Source organism: Bos taurus, chromosome 10 (genome assembly GCF_002263795.3).
Source record: "Bos taurus isolate L1 Dominette 01449 registration number 42190680 breed Hereford chromosome 10, ARS-UCD2.0, whole genome shotgun sequence".
NCBI classification, from domain to species: domain Eukaryota; kingdom Metazoa; phylum Chordata; class Mammalia; order Artiodactyla; family Bovidae; genus Bos; species Bos taurus.
This window is the reverse complement of record NC_037337.1, coordinates 65,013,651-65,034,704: the sequence shown is the minus strand read 5'-3', so window position 1 is coordinate 65,034,704 and position 21,054 is coordinate 65,013,651. Positions and strand designations below refer to the sequence as shown.

Sequence of the window (21,054 nt, the reverse complement as noted above, 5' to 3'; positions counted from 1 at the left end):
ATAAGTAAAAATGTACACTAGAATTCAGACTCAGCATGAAAAAAACTGTTAAGTGATTTATTAATTTGTCATTGATTACATGTTGATGTCATTGTTTTGCTATATTAGGATAGATAAAGTAGATTACTTAAAAAATTATAATTATTCTAACAAAGTGACATGCTTTAGAGTAGTAGGGAAAATACCTAGAAACTTTATTAGAATTCTAATTATTTTCATTCATGTTGTGTCAGTTGTTGATTTTATAGGACAAGGCAGCTATTAGGCCTTTGCCATCTCTAGGTCTAAGGCACTCTAGCCTGAACCCCTTACCTCTTCTAGCTGCGGGCCCTTTTTGTTTTTTCCTAGAGGAAGTTTCCAGTGGTCAGCCTAGAAATTTGGTACACACACTTTGGTTAGAAGCTTGAGTTTTGCTTTGAAATTGTCTTTTTATAACTTCTCAAGAGAATTTCTGGAAGCTTCAAAATTCTTGAAGATAAAATCCATGTTTCTTCTCTCACTGATGTAAATGATGAAGTCAGATTAAGGTGTTCTTTGACTCAGTTTCAGTGTGATTGAAGGTTTGCTCTGGGAAACTTCCAAAAGCTGTGTTCTTAATTGGTGAGAAAACACTTATGCTTCTAAGTACCTGGGAAGTGTGAACAGTTTAGTTCAATCACTCAGTCGTGTCTGACTCTTTGCAACCCCATGGACTTCAGCAGGCCAGGCTTCCCTGTCCAAGGTCAAATCCTGGAATTTACTCAAACTCATGTCCATTGAGTCGGTGATACCATCCAACCATCTCATCCTCTATCATCCCCTTCTCCTGCCTTCAATCTTTCCCAGCATCAGGGTCTTTTCTAATGAACCAGTTCTTTGCATCAAAGTATTGGAGTTTCAGCTTCAGCATCAGTCCTTCCAATGAATATTCAGGACTGATTTCCTTTAGGATGGACTGGTTGGATCTCCTTGCAGTCCAAGGGACTCTCAAGAGTCTTCTCCAACACCACAGTTCAAAAGCATCAATTCTTCGGCAGCTTTCTTTATATTCCAACTCTCATATCTATACATGACTCTTGGAAAAACCATAGCCTTGACTAGACGGACCTTTGTTGGCAAAGTAATGTCTAGATAGCATATTCAAAAGCAGAGACATTACTTTGCCAGCAAAGGTCCATCTAGCCAAGGCTATGGTTTTTCCTGTGGTCACGTATGGATGTGAGAGTTGGACTGTAAAGAAGGCTGAGCACCGAAGAATTGATGCTTTTGAACTGTGGTGTTGCAGAAGACTCTTGAGAGTCCCTTGGACTGCAAGAAGATCCAACCAGTCCATTCTGAAGGAGATCATCCCTGGGATTTCTTTGGAAGGAATGATGCTAAAGCTGAAACTCCAGTACTTTGGCCACCTCATGCGAAGAGTTGACTCACTGGAAAAGACTGACGCTGGGAGGGATTGGGGGCAGGAGGAGAAGGGGACGACAGAGGATGAGATGGCTGGATGGCATCACTGACTCAATGGACGTGAGTCTGGGTGAACTCCGGGAGTTGGTGATGGACAGGAGGCCTGGCGTGCTGTGGTTCATGGGGTCGCAAAGAGTCGGACACAACTGAGCAACTGAACTGAGGTTGGTCATAACTTTTCTTCCAAGAAGCAAGTGTCTTTTAATTTCATGGCTACATTCACCATCTGCAGTGATTTTGGAGCCCCCCAAAATAAAGTCTGTTTCCACCATTTCCCCACCTATTTGCCATGTAGTGATGGGACCAGATGCCATGATCTTAGTTTTCTGAATGTTGAGCTTTAAGCCAACTTTTTCACTCTCTTTCACTTTCATCAAGAGGCTCTTTAGTTCTTCACTTTCTGCCATAAGGGTGGTGTCATCTGCATATCTGAGGTTATTGATATTTCTCCTGGCAATCTTTATTCCAGCTGTGCTTCATCCAGCCCAGCGTTTCTCATGATGTATTCTGCATATAAGTTAAATAAGCACAGTGACAATATACAGCCTTGACATATTCCTTTCCCTATTTGGAACCAGTCTGTTGTTCCATGTCCAGTTCTAACTGTTGATTCCTGACCTGCATACAGATTTCTCAAGAGGCAGGTCAGGTGGTCTGGTATTCCCATCTCTTTAAGAATTTTATAGAGTTTGTTGTGGTCCACATAGTCACAGTCTTTGGCATAGTCAATAAAGCAGAAGTTTTTCTGGAACTCTCTTGCTTTTTCAATGATCCAACGGCATGTTGGCAATTTGATCTCTGGTTCCTCTACCTTTTCAAAATCCAGCTTGAACATTTGGAATTTCACAGTTCATGGACTGTTGAAGCCTGGCTTGGAGAATTTGAGCATTACTTTACTAGTGTGTGAGATGAGTGCAACTGTGCAGTAGTTTAAGCATTCTTTGGCATTGCCTTTCTTTGGGATTGAAATGAAAACTGACCTTTCCCAGTCCTGTGGCCACTGCTGAGTTTCCAGATTTGCTGGCATATTTGAGTGCAGCATTTTCACAGCATCATCTTTTAGGACTTGAAATAGAGTTCAACTGGAATTCCATCACCTCCACTAGCTTTGTTTTTATTTTTATTTATTTATTTTTTTTTTATTTTATATATATATTTTTTTTTCCTTTTTTTTTTTTTTTTATTCTTCCAATTTTATTTTATTTTTAAACTTTACATAATTGTATTAGTTTTGCCAAATATCAAAATGAATCCACCACAGGTATACATGTGTTCCCCATCCCGAACCCTCCTCCCTCCTCCCTCCCCATACCATCCCTCTGGGCCGTCCCAGTGCACCAGCCCCAAGCATCCAGCATCGTGCATCGAACCTGGACTGGCAACTCGTTTCCTACATGATATTTTACATGTTTCATTGCCATTCTCCCAAATCTTCCCACCCTCTCCCTCTCCCACAGAGTCCATAAGACTGTTCTATACATCAGTGTCTCTTTTGCTGTCTCGTACACCGGGTTATTGTTACCATCTTTCTAAATTCCATATATATGCGTTAGTATACTGTATTTATGTTTTTCCTTCTGGCTTACTTCACTCTGTATAATAGGCTCCAGTTTCATCCACCTCATTAGAACTGATTCAAATGTATTCTTTTTAATGGCTGAGTAATACTCCATTGTGTATATGTACCACAGCTTTCTTATCCATTCATCTGCTGATGGACATCTAGGTTGCTTCCATGTCTTGGCTATTATAAACAGTGCTGCGATGAACATTGGGGTACACGTGTCTCTTTCCCTTCTGGTTTCCTCAGTGTGTATGCCCAGCAGTGGGGTTGCTGGATCATAAGGCAGTTCTATTTCCAGTTTTTTAAGGAATCTCCACACTGTTCTCCATAGTGGCTGTACTAGTTTGCATTCCCACCAACAGTGTAAGAGGGTTCCCTTTTCTCCACACCCTCTCCAGCATTTATTGCTTGTAGACTTTTGGATCGCAGCCATTCTGACTGGTGTGAAATGGTACCTCATAGTGGTTTTGATTTGCATTTCTCTGATAATGAGTGATGTTGAGCATCTTTTCATGTGTTTGTTAGCCATCTGTATGTCTTTTTTGGAGAAATGTCTATTTAGTTCTTTGGCCCATTTTTTGATTGGGTCGTTTATTTTTCTGGAGTTGAGCTGTAGGAGTTGCTTGTATATTTTTGAGATTAGTTGTTTGTCGGTTGCTTCATTTGCTATTATTTTCTCCCATTCTGAAGGCTGTCTTTTCACCTTGCTAATAGTTTCCTTTGATGTGCAGAAGCTTTTAAGGTTAATTAGGTCCCATTTGTTTATTTTTGCTTTTATTTCCAATATTCTGGGAGGTGGGTCATAGAGGATCCTGCTGTGATGTATGTCGGAGAGTGTTTTGCCTATGTTCTCCTCTAGGAGTTTTATAGTTTCTGGTCTTACGTTTAGATCTTTAATCCATTTTGAGTTTATTTTTGTGTATGGTGTTAGAAAGTGGTCCAGTTTCATTCTTTTACAAGTGGTTGACCAGATTTCCCAGCACCACTTGTTAAAGAGATTGTCTTTAATCCATTGTATATTCTTGCCTCCTTTGTCGAAGATAAGGTGTCCATATGTGCGTGGATTTATCTCTGGGCTTTCTATTTTATTCCATTGATCAATATTTCTGTCTTTGTGCCAGTACCATACTGTCTTGATAACTGTGGCTTTGTAGTAGAGCCTGAAGTCAGGTAGGTTGATTCCTCCAGTTCCATTCTTCTTTCTCAAGGTCGCTTTGGCTATTCGAGGTTTTTTGTATTTCCATACAAATTGTGAAATTATTTGTTCTAGCTCTGTGAAGAATACCGTTGGTAGCTTGATAGGGATTGCGTTGAATCTATAAATTGCTTTGGGTAGTATACTCATTTTCACTATATTGATTCTTCCAATCCATGAACATGGTATATTTCTCCATCTATTAGTGTCCTCTTTGATTTCTTTCACCAGTGTTTTATAGTTTTCTATATATAGGTCTTTAGTTTCTTTAGGTAGATATATTCCTAAGTATTTTATTCTTTCCGTTGCAATGGTGAATGGAATTGTTTCCTTAATTTCTCTTTCTGTTTTCTCATTATTAGTGTATAGGAATGCAAGGGATTTCTGTGTGTTGATTTTATATCCTGCAACTTTACTGTAGTCATTGATTATTTCTAGTAATTTTCTGGTGGAATCTTTAGGGTTTTCTATGTAGAGGATCATGTCATCTGCAAATAGTGAGAGTTTTACTTCTTCTTTTCCAATTTGGATTCCTTTTATTTCTTTTTCTGCTCTGATTGCTGTGGCCAAAACTTCCAAAACTATGTTGAATAGTAATGGTGAAAGTGGGCACCCTTGTCTTGTTCCTGACTTTAGAGGAAATGCTTTCAATTTTTCACCATTGAGGATAATGTTTGCAGTGGGTTTGTCATATATAGCTTTTATTATGTTGAGGTATGTTCCTTCTATTCCTGCTTTCTGGAGAGTTTTTATCATAAATGGGTGTTGAATTTTGTCAAAGGCTTTCTCTGCATCTATTGAGATAATCATATGGTTTTTATTTTTCAATTTGTTAATGTGGTGTATTACATTGATTGATTTGCGGATATTGAAGAATCCTTGCATCCCTGGGATAAAGCCCACTTGATCGTGATGTATGATCTTTTTAATGTGTTGTTGGATTCTGATTGCTAGAATTTTGTTAAGGATTTTTGCATCTATGTTCATCAGTGATATTGGCCTGTAGTTTTCTTTTTTTGTGGGATCTTTGTCAGGTTTTGGTATTAGGGTGATGGTGGCCTCATAGAATGAGTTTGGAAGTTTACCTTCCTCTGCAATTTTCTGGAAGAGTTTGAGCAGGATAGGTGTTAGCTCTTCTCTAAATTTTTGGTAGAATTCAGCTGTGAAGCCGTCTGGACCGGGGCTTTTGTTTGCTGGAAGATTTTTGATTACAGTTTCAATTTCCATGCTTGTGATGGGTCTGTTAAGATTTTCTATTTCTTCCTGGTCCAGTTTTGGAAAGTTGTACTTTTCTAAGAATTTGTCCATTTCTTCCACGTTGTCCATTTTATTGGCATATAATTGTTGATAGTAGTCTCTTATGATCCTTTGTATTTCTGTGTTGTCTGTTGTGATCTCTCCATTTTCGTTTCTAATTTTGTTGATTTGATTTTTCTCCCTTTGTTTCTTGATGAGTCTGGCTAATGGTTTGTCAATTTTATTTATCCTTTCAAAGAACCAGCTTTTGGTTTTGTTGATTTTTGCTATGGTCTCTTTTGTTTCTTTTGCATTTATTTCTGCTCTAATTTTTAAGATTTCTTTCCTTCTACTAACCCTGGGGTTCTTCATTTCTTCCTTTTCTAGTTGCTTTAGGTGTAGAGTTAGGTTATTTATTTGACTTTTTTCTTGTTTCTTGAGGTGTGCCTGTATTGCTATGAACTTTCCCCTTAGGACTGCTTTTACCGTGTCCCACAGGTTTTGGGTTGTTGTGTTTTCATTTTCATTCGTTTCTATGCAAATTTTGATTTCGTTTTTGATTTCTTCTGTGATTTGTTGGTTATTCAGCAGCGTGTTGTTCAGCCTCCATATGTTGGAATTTTTAATAGTTTTTCTCCTGTAATTGAGATCTAATCTTACTGCATTGTGGTCAGAAAAAATGCTTGGAATGATTTCTATTTTTTTGAATTTACCAAGGCTAGCTTTATGGCCCAGGATGTGATCTATCCTGGAGAAGGTTCCATGTGCGCTTGAGAAAAAGGTGAAATTCATTGTTTTGGGGTGAAATGACCTATAGATATCAATTAGGTCTAACTGGTCTATTGTATCGTTTAAAGTTTGTGTTTCCTTGTTAATTTTCTGTTTAGTTGATCTATCCATAGGTGTGAGTGGGGTATTAAAGTCTCCCACTATTATTGTGTTATTGTTAATTTCTCCTTTCATACTTGTTAGCATTTGTCTCACGTACTGTGGTGCTCCCGTGTTGGGTGCATATATATTTATAATTGTTATATCTTCTTCTTGGATTGATCCTTTGATCATTATGTAGTGACCTTCTTTGTCTCTTTTCACAGCCTTTGTTTTAAAGTCTATTTTATCTGATATGAGTATTGCTACTCCTGCTTTCTTTTGGTCCCTATTTGCATGGAAAATCTTTTTCCAGCCCTTCACTTTCAGTCTGTATGTGTCCCCTGTTTTGAGGTGGGTCTCTTGTAGACAACATATGTAGGGGTCTTGTTTTTGTATCCATTCAGCCAGTCTTTGTCTTTTGGTTGGGGCATTCAACCCATTTACATTTAAGGTAATTACTGATAAGTATGTTCCCGTTGCCATTTACTTTATTGTTTTGGGTTCGAGTTTATACACCGTTTTTGTGTTTCCTGTCTAGAGAATATCCTTTAGTATTTGTTGGAGAGCTGGTTTGGTGGTGCAGAATTCTCTCAGCTTTTGCTTGTCTGAAAAGCTTTTGATTTCTCCTTCATACTTGAATGAGATCCTTGCTGGGTACAATAATCTGGGCTGTAGGTTATTTTCTTTCATCATTTTAAGTATGTCTTGCCATTCCCTCCTGGCTTGAAGAGTTTCTATTGAAAGATCAGCTGTTATCCTTATGGGAATTCCCTTGTGTGTTATTTGTTGTTTTTCCCTTGCTGCTTTTAATATTTGTTCTTTGTGTTTGATCTTTGTTAATTTGATTAGTATGTGTCTTGGGGTGTTTCTCCTTGGGTTTATCCTGTTTGGGACTCTCTGGGTTTCTTGGACTTGGGTGATTATTTCCTTCCCCATTTTAGGGAAGTTTTCCACTATTATCTCCTCAAGTATTTTCTCATGGTCTTTCTTTTTGTCTTCTTCTTCTGGAACCCCTATGATTCGAATGTTGTAGCGTTTAATATTGTCCTGGAGGTCTCTGAGATTGTCCTCATTTCTTTTAATTCGTTTTTCTTTTATCCTCTCTGATTCATTTATTTCTACCATTCTATCTTCTAATTCACTAATCCTGTCTTCTGCCTCTGTTATTCTACTATTTGTTGCCTCCAGAGTGTTTTTAATTTCACTTATTGCATTATTCATTATATATTGACTCTTTTTTATTTCTTCTAGGTCCTTGTTAAACCTTTCCTGCATCTTCTCAATCCTTGTCTCCAGGCTATTTATCTGTGATTCCATTTTAGTTTCAAGATTTTGGATCAATTTCACTATCATTATTCGGAATTCTTTATCAGGTAGATTCCCTATCTCTTCCTCTTTTGTTTGGTTTGGTGGGCATTTATCCTGTTCCTTTATCTGCTGGGTATTCCTCTGTCTCTTCATCTTGTTTAAATTGCTGAGTTTGGGGTGTCCTTTCTGTATTCTGGCAGTTTGTGGAGTTCTCTTTATCTGGCGTTTCCTCACTGTGTGTGGGTTTGTACAGGTGGCTTGTCAAGGTTTCCTGGTTAGGGAAGCTTGTGTCAGTGTTCTGGTGGGTGGAGCTGTATTTCTTCTCTCTGGAGTGCAATGAAATGTCCAGTAATGAGTTATGAGATGTCTATAGTTTTGGGGTGACTTTGGGCAGCCTGTATCTTGAAGTTCAGGGCTGTGTTCCTTTGTTGCTGGAGAATATGCTTGGTATGTCTTGCTCTGGAACTTATTGGCCCTTGTGTGGTGCTTGGTTTCAGTGTCGGTATGGAGGCATTTGATGAGCTCCTGTCAATGAATGTTCCTTGGAGTCAGGAGTTCCCTGGAGTCAGGGTTTGGACTTAAGTCTCCTGCTTCCGATTATCGGTCTTATTTTTACAGTAGTTTCAAAACTTCTCCTTCAATACAGCACCATTGATAAAACATCTACATTAAAGATGATAAGTTTCTCTACAGTGAGGGTCACTCAGAGAAGTTCACAGGGTTACATGGAGAAGAGAAGAGGGAGGAGGGAGTTAGAGGTGACCCAAATGAGGTGAGGTGAATCAATAGTGGAGAGAGTGGGCTAGCCAGTAGTCACTTCCTTATGTGCACTCCACAACTAGACCACTCAGAGATGTTCACGGGGTTATACAGAGAAGAGAAGAAGGAGGAAGGTAACAGAGGTGGCCAGAAGGATAAAAGGGGGGAATGAAAAGGAGGGAGACAGATCCAGCCAGTAATCAGTTCCCTAAGTGTTCTCCACCGTCTGGAACACACAGAAATTCACAGAGTTGGGTAGAGTAGAGAGGGGTTAGGGAGGAGACACAGGCGACCTGGTGGAGAAAAAGGAGGGTCCAAAGGGAGAGAGAGCAGTCAAGCCAGTAATCTCACTCCCTAGTGAAAAATGGGTCCTGAAGATTGGGTCCTTAAAGGTACAAAATTGGTAACAAATACATAAAAGCAAAAATTAAAAATCTAGAGTAGAGTTTGGGATTTCAAAAATACGATGTTAAAGAAAAGAAGAAGGAAAAGAAAGAGAGAAAGAACGAACAAACAAAAACAAACAAGGTCGCGAAAATTATAAAGAAAGTACAGGTACAAAATTGATAACTAATACCAGAAAGCGAAAATTAAAAATCTAGAGTAGAGTTTGGAATTTCAAAAATACGATGTTAAAGAAAAGAAGAAGGAAAAGAAAGAGAGAAAACAAACAAACAAATACGAACAATGTCACAAAAATTATAAAGAAAATACAGGTACAAAATTGATATCAAATACCAAAAAGCATAAATTAAAAATCTAGAGTAAAGTTTGGAATTTCAGATATACAATGTTATATAAAAGAAGAAGAGAAAGAAACAGAGAAGAAGAAAAAAAAAGGAAAAAAAAAAAAGTCACAGAAATTATATAAAAAAAAACTATAGGTACAAAATTGATAACATATACCAAAAAGCGAAAATTAAAAATCTAGAGTAGAGTTTGGAATTTCAAAAATACAATGTTAAAGAAAAGAAGGAAAAAACAAAAACAAGAACAAAACAAACAAAAAAAAAAAACAAGGTCAAAAAATTATAGAATATATATATATGAAGTTTGCTGAAGAAGAAAAAAATAGGGTCTTTTTTTTTTTTTTGCAAAGTAATAGGTTATAAAAGTGAAAATTAAAGGAACAATAGAGGACTTAAAAATTTTTTTTTTAATTAAAAAAAAAAGAAAGAATGATCGTAAAAATAATAAAAATATATCTAGGGCTTTTTTTTTTTTTTTTTTTTTTTGGGTGTTGTGGGTTCAGTTCATTTTTGGCTAGTTCCTTGGTCAGATTTATATTTCTCAAGATCTATAGGCCCCTTCCTATGTAGTCCGTAGTAACCACAGGGTTTTGATCTATTGCCTGTAGCTTCCAAGGCGTTTCCCTCTGTTATATCTTCTTCTGTTTGTTAGTCTCTTCAGTATCTGGTTTCCGCCCTGACTCAAAGGGCACGGTGGAGGACACTTTTTTTTTTTTTTTTTAGGCTTACTTGTTCAGTCGTGCTGTGGGGAGGGATGCTGCAAACAAATAACACTGGCGTGGGCTCGCAGTGCCTCAGCCACCCTGGGTCTGCCCCCACTCACGGCGCGTGTAGCCTCCCTGTCCACACTGCTCGGACTCTAGGTTGTTCCGCCGGGAACAATCCGAGGCTGGCCCTGGGCTGCATGCACCTCCCAGGTCCAAGCCGCTCAGGTTCAGGCACTCGGGTAGTCCTCAGAGGCGCAGACTCAGTTGGGCCTGCGTTTTCTGCTCTTCCCAGGTCCGAGCGCCAATTTGCTCTTCCCAGGCGAGCGCCAATGCTGCGACTTATCGCCTCCCCGCCACTCGGTTATCTGGATGTAAAACCGGCGCACCTTCTCAGGCAGATGTTGACCGTCCAGACCCCCAAGAAGTTTTAGTTAGCAAAGAAGCCTGCTTACAATTTTATAGATAATGTCTCTCTGGGGCTGCGATTGCCCCCTTCCGGCTCTGGCTGCCTGTCACCGGAGGGGGAAGGTCTGCAGCCGGCTATCTCTGTTCAGTCCTTTGTTCTGTGCGCGGGCCTGGCGGTCTTAGGTTAGGGCTGGCTTTTCGCGTGGTAGGTATCCCACAGTCTGGTTTGCTAGCCCAAATTATTTCGCTCAGATAGCGCTCAGGGTATTCAGGCCAGATTCTTACTCTCAGCTATGCAGCCCACACCGCGTCTCCCTGCCCAGCCCCGGTTTGCTAATGGCGGATGCAGGCGTCTGCGCTGCTTCTCTGCTGGGGGAGTTACCGTAGGGCTCGCAATCTGCGAGTTTTAAATTGTTTATTTATTTTTTCTCCCTGTTATATTGCCCTCTGTGCTTCCAAAGCTCGGCGCAGATTCGGCTGTGAGAAGGTTTCCTGATGTTTGGAAACTTCTCTCTTTTTAAGATTCCCTTCCCGGGACGGAACTCCGTCCCTCCCTCTTTTGTCTCTTTTTTTTGTTTTTAATATTTTTTCCTACCTCCTTTCGAAGATTTGGGTTGCTTTTCTGGGTGCCTGATGTCCTCTGCCGGCATTCAAAAGTTGTTTTGTGGAATTTACTCGACGTTTAACTGCTCTTTTGATGAATTTGTGGGGGAGAAAGTGTTCTCCCCGTCCTACTCCTCCGCCATCTTGGCTCCTCCCCCCCTAGCTTTGTTTTTAGTGATGCTTCCTAAGGCCCACTTCGCATTCCAGGATGTCTGGCTCTAGGTGAGGGATCACACTATGGTGATTGTCTGGGTTGTAAAGATCTTTTTTGTATAGTTCCTCTGTGTATTCTTGCCACCTCTTCTTAATATCTTCTGCTTCTTTTAGGTCCATACCATTTCTGTCCTTTATTGCTTTGCATGAAATGTTCCCTTGGTATCTAATTTTCTTGAAGAGATCTCTAGTCTTTCCCATTCTATTTTTCCCCTCTGTTTCTTGAACGGCATTACATTAAACTCAAACTCCTTTCTGAGCCACATTACAGCATTAAACAATATGTACGGATGTGAGAGTTGGACCATAAAGAAGGCTGAGCACCAAAGAACTGATGCTTTTGAGTTGTGGTGCTGGAGAAGACACTTGAGAGTCCCTTGGACAGTACGGAGATCAAACCAGTCAATCCTAAAGGAAATCAATCCTGAATATTCATTGGAAGGACTGATACTGAAGCTAAAACTCCAATCTTGTGGCCACCTGATTCAGAGAGCTGACTCATTAGAAAAGACCTTGGTGCTGGGAAAGATCGAGGGCAGAGGAGAAGGGGGCAAAAAAGGATGAGATAGTTGGATGGCTTCATTGACTCAGCAGACATGAGTTTGAGCAACCTCCTGGAGATGGTGAAGAACAGGGAAGCCTGGCCTGCTGTAGTCCGTGGAGTTGCAGAGTCGGACACGACGGTGCAACTGAGCAACAACAGACCGTATGAAATTTAGCAAATCCGTATTTGCTAACCCTGGTAACAGGCAGCCACTGAAGGATGGGCATGAAGGAATAATGAAGATGTTCAATGAAAAAATATTTGATTTTTCTTACAAAGCCCAAGCTGGGCTGACTAAAATCTAAGTTAGATTCCTAGAGTGGGAACCAAGTAGCTGTGGTTTCATGCCCCTGCAAGTCTGGGTTACAGCTAATACCTTCTTGCCCCACCTTTCTGTCTTTATAAAAGCTTTCTGTTTGTACTACCCCTTGGAACACCTTTCTAGTTCATCAACTATTGAATAAAGTCAATTAGGTCTTAAAATTGACTCCGTTGAATTTTATTTTTTAATACTATATACAATTTATACATTTTTAAAACATTTTAATCTAAACATTTCCAAACATTTAGTAATATGACAAACTCCCACATATCTATAAGCTAGATTAAATAGTATTTTGCTAAATTTGCTTCATTTGTTTTCTAACTGAAGTATTTTACGGTAAATCCCATACATCATATTTCTTAATCTCTTTAAAAATGTGCTTTTAAAAAAAGCCCATAATACCATTATCACACCTGAGAAAATCAACAATACTCCTTTAATATTTCATCTCTGGTCTGTATTTAAGTTTCTCTAATTGCTCCCAAAATGTCTTTTTACAGTTGGTTTGTTTATATTCAAATAAATATCCTCACCTTTGGTAAGATTTTTCAGAGCCCCTTAGTCAGAATTAATCACCTGTCTTTGGCACCAAATCATGTAAGAATTACATGGAAATTACTTACCCATGGAAAGTAAATTGGAAGAAACGTGATTTACCATGCCCCATTCCCAGAATAGTGCCTAGGCTACTATTACACAAAACTGCATTTTGAAAAGCAACGACTTTGGCAAAGCAGGGCTCTGAGTTTAATTTGGCTTGTGGGATCCTAGTTCCCCCACCAAGGATCAAACCCAGGTTCCCAGCAGTGGAATCTCAGAGTCTTAATCTCTGAGCCACCAGGGAATTCCCAAGGGCTACACATTTTATTTTTAACTTGTGGGCCATGATGGATTCCTATAAGATTTCCTTTTTCTCCTCCTTTCATCCTATAAACAATTTATCTTTAATTAAAATGAGACTTTTTCTTAGAACCTTCTGACAAGCTTTAGAAATTCTGCAGAAGGAGCATTAAAAGGCTTCTTTGATTCTGTTCAATACAAATTGTTCAGTTCAGTCACTTAGTTGTGTCTGACTCTTTGTGACCCCATGGACTGCAGCACACCAGGCTTCCCTGTTCATCACCAATTCCCGGAGCTTGTTCAAACTCATGTCCATCAAGTCAGTGAGGCCATCCAACCATCCCATCCTCTGTCGTCCCCTTCTCCTCCTGCCTTCAATCTTTCCTAGCATCAGGGTCTTTTCAAAGGAGTCAGTTATTCTCATCAGATGGCCAGAGTACTAGAGTTTCAGCTCCGGCGTCAGTCCTTCCAATTAATATTCAGGACTGATTTCTTTTCAGATGGACTGGTTGGATCTCCTTGCAGTCCAAGGGACTCTCAAGAGTCTTCTCCAACACCACAGTTCAAAAGCATAAATTTTTAGTGTCCAGCTTTCTTCATAGTCCAACTCTCAGATCCATACATTACTACTGGAAAAACCATAGCTTTGACTAGATGGACCTTTGTTGGTAAAGCAATGTCTCTGCTTTTTAATGTGCTGTCTAGGTTGGTCATAGCTTTTCTTCCAAGGAGCAAGTGTCTTTTAATTTCATGGCTGCAGTCACCAGCTGCAATGATTTTGGAACCAAAAAAAAAAGAAAGTCTCACTGTTTCGATTGTTTCCCCATCTATTTGCCATGAAGTGATGGGACTGGATGGCTGGCATGAGCTTCTTTTTCTGAATGTTGAGTTTTAAGCCAACTTTTTTACTGTCCTCTTTCACTTTCATCAAGAGGCTCTTTAGTTCTTTACTTTCTGCCATAGGGGTGGTGTCATCTGCACATCTGAGGTTATTGATATTTCTGCTGGCAATCTTGATTCCCACTTGTGCTTCATCCAGCCTGGCATTTTGCTTGATGTACTGTGTCAGTTAAGTAGGCAGGGTGACAATATACAGCCTTGATGTACTCCTTTCCTGATTTGGAACCAGTCTGTTGTTGCATGTCCAGTTCTAACTTGCTTCTTGACATGCATGCAGATTTCTCAGGAGGCAGGTCAGGTGGTCTGGTATTCCCATCTCTTTAAGAATTTTCCATAGTTTGTTGTGAATACAAACTACAAAAAAGTTTTAATTTTCTTTGAAGTAATCAACACACATCTCCAGTTACAACTTGGATTACACAGGAAGAATTAGGTGGTAGTAACTGGGTTAGAAGTTATATTTATGTTCTGCCATATATAAAACAATTATTTGCAAATAACAATTACTATTGATTGAACGCCTACCTCAGGCAAAACAGAATGCTATATTCTTGGCATACAGTCTACCATTTTTTCCAATTCCCTGCTGAGCTAGGTTTGTCCCCATTTTATAAGAGCCATAAAGCCTAAGCAGTTTCCTTGAAGTCAGTCAGCTAATAAAGTGTGGCAGGGGTGGCCAACTGACCTGAACTCAGGTCAGTTTGAATGCAAAGTCCATGACTAGAACTAAAACCAGGTAACAGAGCTGGATCTGGCCCTTCACAGAACACTGTTTTTGATTTTACATTAACTTATATATAGCTTGAACTTCAAACAGTTTTAAAATAATTTTTTTAAAATAACTTTTTAAATAACTGAGCTTGCACTCTTGTCTTAATTTCAGTTGCTAAGAGTGGGGTGCAGAAACAACAGTGATATTGTCAGACAGAACTGGGCTCTGATTGCATCTCCACCACTTACTGCCTATATGACTAGAGCATCTCTGAGCCTAAAAAACTTGCGAAAATGTCGAAAAGATTCTTGTACAGCGTCTGGCACACAGATTATGATTTAATTATTATTCCCGTGATTCTGCAGCCGCCTGCATGTTCCGTGCAAGGCTTGTCTGCTAGCTTAGGGGTGAGTTAAAACCGGACAAGACAAAGCCAGCCTCCAGGGTCGTCTAAGAAATCTTCTCTTGGAAATCTCTCCAGTTGATTCTTTTTGTTTCTTCTCCCTCACATTTTTTTTTTAATGGTTAAAAAATCAAGACAATAAGGAATTATTCTGAAAGGAACTTTACAGTTTACATGTGTGCCACATCCCATTTTTGGAGCTTTTAATGTGACTTGGATTAATTCTAATTTACTTGCCTGCACCAAGGAGCCTCCCATGGGACCGCCGTTTCTGCGGCTCCTTTTCCAGATCTCCTTTTAGAGGGGCTGCTTTTCACCAGTTTTGGCTATCCGAGCTCTCCTGGTTCTCAGTTGCAGGGGCGCTAACGGTCAGCCTCGGCTCGCTCCGAGCGGAGGTTGAGAACCGTGGCGGGCGGCAGGGGGCGCTCGCGTCCGGCTGCTCGGCGACTGAGGACACGGAGTCCTGCAGGGGGCGCCCAGTTGCCGGGCACCCGGCAGGGAAAGCAAGTCAAGCCCCGCACGGCCCCCGCGCGTCCCGCGTGATCAGAACGCTCCGGCCGGCCTTCCGGAGCGGGCGGGGTTGGTATATAAGCCGCGGGGGTTGAGGTCAGGATTCGGTTCTGGGCGTTGGCATCGTCCGCTCGTGAGGTCCCTCTGGATCCCCCAGGTGAGCCTCCCTCGGTTGAAGGCGCTGATCATCTGGCTCGAGGCTGGCTTTGGGATACGTTAGCCGGTTTGGCGCCTACCAGGTTGAGTCCTAATAGCTGAGTTTTGATCAATATCTTGGATTTTTTCCCCACTATAGATTTGGATTCTACTCTTAAGTCATCATGGGCTTTTTCCAACTCCTGATGAAAAAGAAGGAAGTAAGTTTTTAAAGCAATTGAAAATTGTGACTAAAAAGATTAACTTTTAAAAATGAACAGATGGTGCCGATTTGGAGAAAATATAAAATGATATAGAGCTATTCTATTTCAAGTGTTTCGCATTGAAACATCAGAATATTTTATTCTCTGTTAGCTTATTCCTTTGGTGTTTTTCATGACCGTGGCAGCTGCTGGAGCTTCGTCATTCGCTGTGTATTCCCTTCGAAAATCCGATGTGATGTAAGTAAGCATTCATCATTTATTGAAACGTTTTTAGTAGTGTTAGGTTGACCTTCAGTTTATGAAATGCATGGTATCAGTTTCCTGGTTTTTCCCAGAGAATAAGAATGTCGAATTGTGAATTGGGAGTCAGGGCCAGAAAGCATCCAGGTTTCAGAAGGCTATTAAATGATGATATTGATGGAATAAGTTTGTTTCTTGTATCTAAATAGCCTTTCATCCATTTCAACCTTTCATCCTCCTCTTCTCCTGCAGCAAAATAAAGTTGTTTTTTTTTAAACATACATTTTGAAATGTAAAGTTCTTGGATAGTCTTTTGGGATATGTATTATCAATCTTAAATCATCATTTTAATGACATTTTAAAATGTCAGTTTACTAGAAAGGTCTTTCCTAATGTGGTAAAGTTGACTGATTCAGTTGTCTACAATAAACCTAATTTCAGCCCTGGATATAAGGTAAAATACCATGTATCCTGGAATATACTGCTGCTGCTGCTAAGTCACTTGAGTCGTGTCTGACTCTGTGCCACCCCATAGATGGCAGCCCATCCCTAGGATTCTCCAGGCAAGAACACTGGAGTGGGTTGCCATTGCCTTCTCCAATGCATGAAAATGAAAAGTGAAAGTGAAGTCGCTCAGTCACCTACTCTAAGCGACCCCATGGACTGCAGCCTCCCAGGCTCCTCCGTCCATGGGATTTTCCAGGCAAGAGTACTGGGGTGGGGTGCCATTGCCTTCTCCGTCCTGGAATATAAGGAACAGAAAAACTGAAAGTCATCTTGGCCCGGTGCAGAACTCCATAGGCAGTAATGGGAGGTTCTGGCAGTTTACCACCTACAGGGTTCAAGCTGAGCCCTTCTGCCCCTCCCAGAAACTGGGGCAAGAGCTTAATTTGCTTGCTCTTAGCCTGGCACTTCTGCTCTGATTGCTCTCAGCTTATGAAAACATTTTCCAGTCTAGCCCCATAAAGGCACTACAGACCTTTTACCCTGCAGAGGAATTGATCCTTAATGTGTGAGCCAAACTGTGAAGCTTTTTAAAGAACTGTTCCATCAATTTCAGTTAGCAATGAATGCCTGAGTATGCACTCTGAGTCTGTCCCTAGAGTAGTATAAACTCAATATCAGAGTTGGTTTAAATGCACTTTAATGTTTAATCAGCTTTCTTTTTCTTTTAGCCTTGATCGAAAAAGAAATCCAGAACCTTGGGAAACTGTGGATCCTACTGTACCTACAAAGGTATTGCTACATTAAAATGTGATTTATACTTAGCCCAAACCTTAGCACCTTTGTCTGCAGAACAGATGTAATACCTTTCATGTTTAGGGCGCCATTTAGTGTAGTGTTAAAAGAGAGTGCTGTAGGATTGTGGAGATCTAGTTCACATCCTTGCTCTGTTATTCACAGGTGATTTTAGACAACTTGGTCTCTCTGAGGTTCTCAGAATCTATAAAATGGGCACAGTAATATTAGGCCCTGCCTCAGAGATTAGAGGCTTAAAGAAGATAAAGTAGATAAAGCCCTTTAGCATGGTGTCTGGCCCACAGTAAGCACTCAGATAATTAACTTTTATCATTATTGTGATACATCATCTCCTTTTTTAACTTGATTTTTATTTTATGTTGGAGCATAGTTGATTTCCAGTGTTCTATTACAATAGTTTCAGGTGTACAGCAAAGTAATTCAGTTATATAAATACATATATCCACATACATACATATATCCATTCTTTTTCCAATTCTTTTCCCATATAGGTTATTACAGAATACTGAGTAGAACTTGCCGTGCCATACATAGGTCCTTGTTGTTTATCTATTTTATATAAAGAAGTGTATATATGTCAGTCCCAGACTTCTGTTTTAGCCCTTTCCCCCTCTTTACCTTTGGTAACCATAATTTTGTTTTTGAAATCTATGAGTCTGTTTATGCATAATCTCATTTTATCCACTGTTTATCAAAAGTTAATATAAGGTCTATTGTGATAAATAACAGGAACTCCTAAAAACAGCAGTGGCATTCTCTGTAAGCAAAATTAGCTAATATCCACTCATCCAAATGAGTAGATTTTTAAGAATATTGAAAAGACTTTTTTACATTTTAAATATTTTGGAAGTAAACATGTAGTCTGTTGGAATGAACACGACTTAAAATTGTCTCCAAAAAGTTACGTGTGTGTGTTTGTGTTTAAACAAAGCATTCTAATGACACAGCTTGACTTAGAGAAGGGCGTCTAGGATCTTTAAAGTTACCTACATCTCCCTGTTCCTGGGGGAATAGAAAACCTGTGCGAATAAATGAGAATCTCTGAATGTGAGTTCTTTAGAAGTCAAGACTTGTCCTCAGCTCTCCGTCTTTCCCCTTATTATGTAACTTGGATCATTTGTACCTTTGTTGAGTAAATATAGTGAGGAAATTTTAAGTGCCTAGCTCTGTGCTAGGAACATTATATAGCCACTCACATGGAACAGATACACTTTTTGAACTTTATAGTCCACATAAAATCATAGGAAATAAAAAAATCTAGAACCTGTTAAGTGAAAATGGGGTATATGTATATAATCTTTCTCGCTAATCCTGTAACACTCAGGAACCCAAAGACTTTATTTAGAGGGATAGAACCAGTACATGTTACTGTTTTAATTAGAGATGGGAAGAGGTGATTCTTTGGCTGCAAATGTTATGGTGATACTTTTTCCAGAGGGAACTATGTACAGATATGAAAAGGGGACCTGAGGATGGACAGATCCTAACAAAACATTTTGATTTTGTTTTATTTACTTTTTAAAGCTTGTAACAATCAACCAAGAATGGAAGCCCATTGAAGAGTTGCAGAAGGTCCGAAGGGCAACCAGGTGACCAGTCCTCGCCTTTTTCTTCCAAAGAGTACTCTATGAATCTAGTGGAAACACTTCTGCACAGGCTAGATTATGGATACCAGTGTGCGGAAATGCTTCTGCTACATTTTTAGGGCCTGCCTACGTTTTTGGACTCTGGATAAGGAATTATAAAGGTAGCACAGCATAACCACATAGTCCCAAAATAAGACTCTGTGTTGTTTTGTGTATTGAAATTTTTGTGTTTATAATGCCTAAATGTTTTTGCCTATAAAGATTTGTTAAATTTGATTGTCTATAATAAAATACAATTTGTGCAAGATTTCTTAAAGATCAGGTACATATTTAAATGGAGGGGAAAGATTTTTTTTATGGGAGATAAACACATTTTGAAGCATGGAGATTCACTTTTAAATTTTATTTATTTTTAATTTTTAAAAGATCCTCTTCTTCTTTTTTTTAACTTATTTTTTTGGTCATGCCACACGTCATGTGGGATCATTCTCCCACCAGGGATTGATCCTGGGCCTCCAGTGAAAGCTCTTAATCCTAACCACTAGGCCACTGGGTACCTTCATGGAGCTTCATCTTTTAAAAATAACACCTCATGCAAATTTCTGTATAATTTTTCCAAATTCATTCATTCACCAGAGATCTGTTGAATATCTGCTGTTAGCCACGCACTGTTTTGTGCAGCCGAGATAAATCAATGAACAAAACCAAATTTTGGAGGGAGAGGACTAAAAGATGGCAAGTACAATGAAGAAAGTGAAGACGAGATGGAGTATGAGATTTTGGGATTCGTCTTGGAGGAAGTACTGGGATTCTGGCGGTGGTGGGAATGCGGTGTATGTGAGACTGGCCCTCCAAATGCCAAGGCTGACAGTGGTGCTCATGTGGGGAGGGGAGGATGGAGGACACCCCACAAGTTTGGGGCTTCTCTTCACTCTGGTCACTGGTCCAGGGAGATCAAAGATGCAATCAAATCCAGCATGCCCCTTGGCGCTCCCCCTTGACTGTTCCTGAAAAAGAGACCAAATAGAAAATAGCTTTTCATTAACTTTTTTAAAAAATTGAGATATAATTCACAGAGCATGGTATTTAAAGTTCACAATTTGGTGGTTTTTTAGTAAATTCATGAAGTTTTACATTTCCAGCACCTAATTCCAGAACATCTTCATCACCCCAAAAGAACCTACTTCTGATCCCTCTGTCCCCAACCTCAGGCAAACACTAATCTTTGTCCCTATGGATTTGCCTATTCTCTGCACTTCAGATAAATAGGATCACGCCTTATGTGACCTTGGTGCTTAACTCTTAACAGCATAATGTTTTCAGGATCCCTCTGTGTTGTACCATGAATCAGTACTTTGGTCCTTTTTATGGTTGATATTCCATTGTGTAGATATACCACATTTTGCTTATCCATCAGCTGACAGACATTTGGGTTGTTCCTACCTTTTGGCTGTTACAAAGAATGCTGCTGTGAACAGCCATGTGCAAGATTTTGTGTAGCCATATATTTTCATTTCTCATGGGTATATACCCAGGTTCATTGACTCATAAAAATCGTAAGTCCCTTTTTCTTAATTTCCATTTGAACATAATAGAAATTTAAGAGAAGGGCTAAATTCTAACCACCTTCAGGGCAATAAAAATTAGCTAGATCTTACTAGATACTTGGCAATTCTGAAAGGATTAAAGCAAGACTACTTTTGCAACTTCGGCTACTTCCTTATTACCTCAAATTTTCCCAGATAAAAATCTCTGATTGTTGATCTCAAGGAATTACATGTACCAATTATGAAGTATAATTTTATTTGCTTAAGCTTCTGAAGAGCATTGTGGCACTGTAGAGGCAAATAAAAACGAACACCCTTGTGATGGTTGGCCAATTAGAGCAAATAGTAGTGTTTGGGAGGGGGGACTGTGCCTTTCAACTTTAAAACACAAGTCTGATTGAAATGCAGTGGCTTTACAAGATGAACAAGGTGGTGGAAAGTACCATGCAGTGGGTTTGGGAGGGGGAAAGGCCAACAGCAATATTGAAATGTACATTTCAAAAGATTTTTTGATTTTATTTTTGATAGTATTCTCAGCATTTTCCCCAAATGTTTTATTCTGAAAAAATTTCAAATATGCAGAGAAGTTGAAAAACTAGTACAAAGAACACACACTTTTTATCAGTTGACATTTTCCCACATTTGCTCTATCTTTCTGCATACTGTGCTCTTTTAAAATGAACTCTGAAACTAAGTTACAAGGTAAAGCTATTTATGCCTAAGAGTAAGGATATTCTAGCCATTGTTACACTATTATCAGTCCTACATCATGAGAAACG

At 39.5% G+C, this 21,054-nt stretch overlaps 1 protein-coding gene and 1 non-coding gene across 2 annotated transcripts; both read left to right on the top strand.

Annotated features, from left to right (window-relative positions):
- Nucleotides 1-15,382: 15,382 nt before the first annotated feature.
- On the top strand, nt 15,383-19,044 carry C10H15orf48 (chromosome 10 C15orf48 homolog). The gene is made up of 5 exons (NM_001206976.1): nt 15,383-15,440; nt 15,579-15,639; nt 15,794-15,879; nt 17,058-17,118; nt 18,667-19,044. The coding sequence occupies exons 2-5, from the start codon at nt 15,604-15,606 to the stop codon at nt 18,733-18,735; spliced, it is 252 nt and encodes an 83-aa protein (NP_001193905.1). The 5' UTR covers nt 15,383-15,440; nt 15,579-15,603; the 3' UTR covers nt 18,736-19,044.
- MIR147 (microRNA mir-147) lies at nt 18,769-18,848 on the top strand. Its single transcript, NR_031034.1, has one exon. It is a non-coding gene; the product is annotated as a microRNA mir-147 (primary transcript).
- Nucleotides 19,045-21,054: the final 2,010 nt, after the last annotated feature.

What these genes read in the sequence shown, in the direction of transcription:
- C10H15orf48 (NM_001206976.1), top strand. Translation starts at nt 15,604, where the DNA reads ATGGGCTTTTTCCAACTCCTGATGAAAAAGAAGGAA. An exon ending in TCCTGATGAAAAAGAAGGAA is followed by an intron (nt 15,640 to 15,793) that starts GTAAGTTTTTAA and finishes ATTCTCTGTTAG; the next exon opens with CTTATTCCTTTGGTGTTTTT. An exon ending in CTTCGAAAATCCGATGTGAT is followed by an intron (nt 15,880 to 17,057) that starts GTAAGTAAGCAT and finishes TTTTTCTTTTAG; the next exon opens with CCTTGATCGAAAAAGAAATC.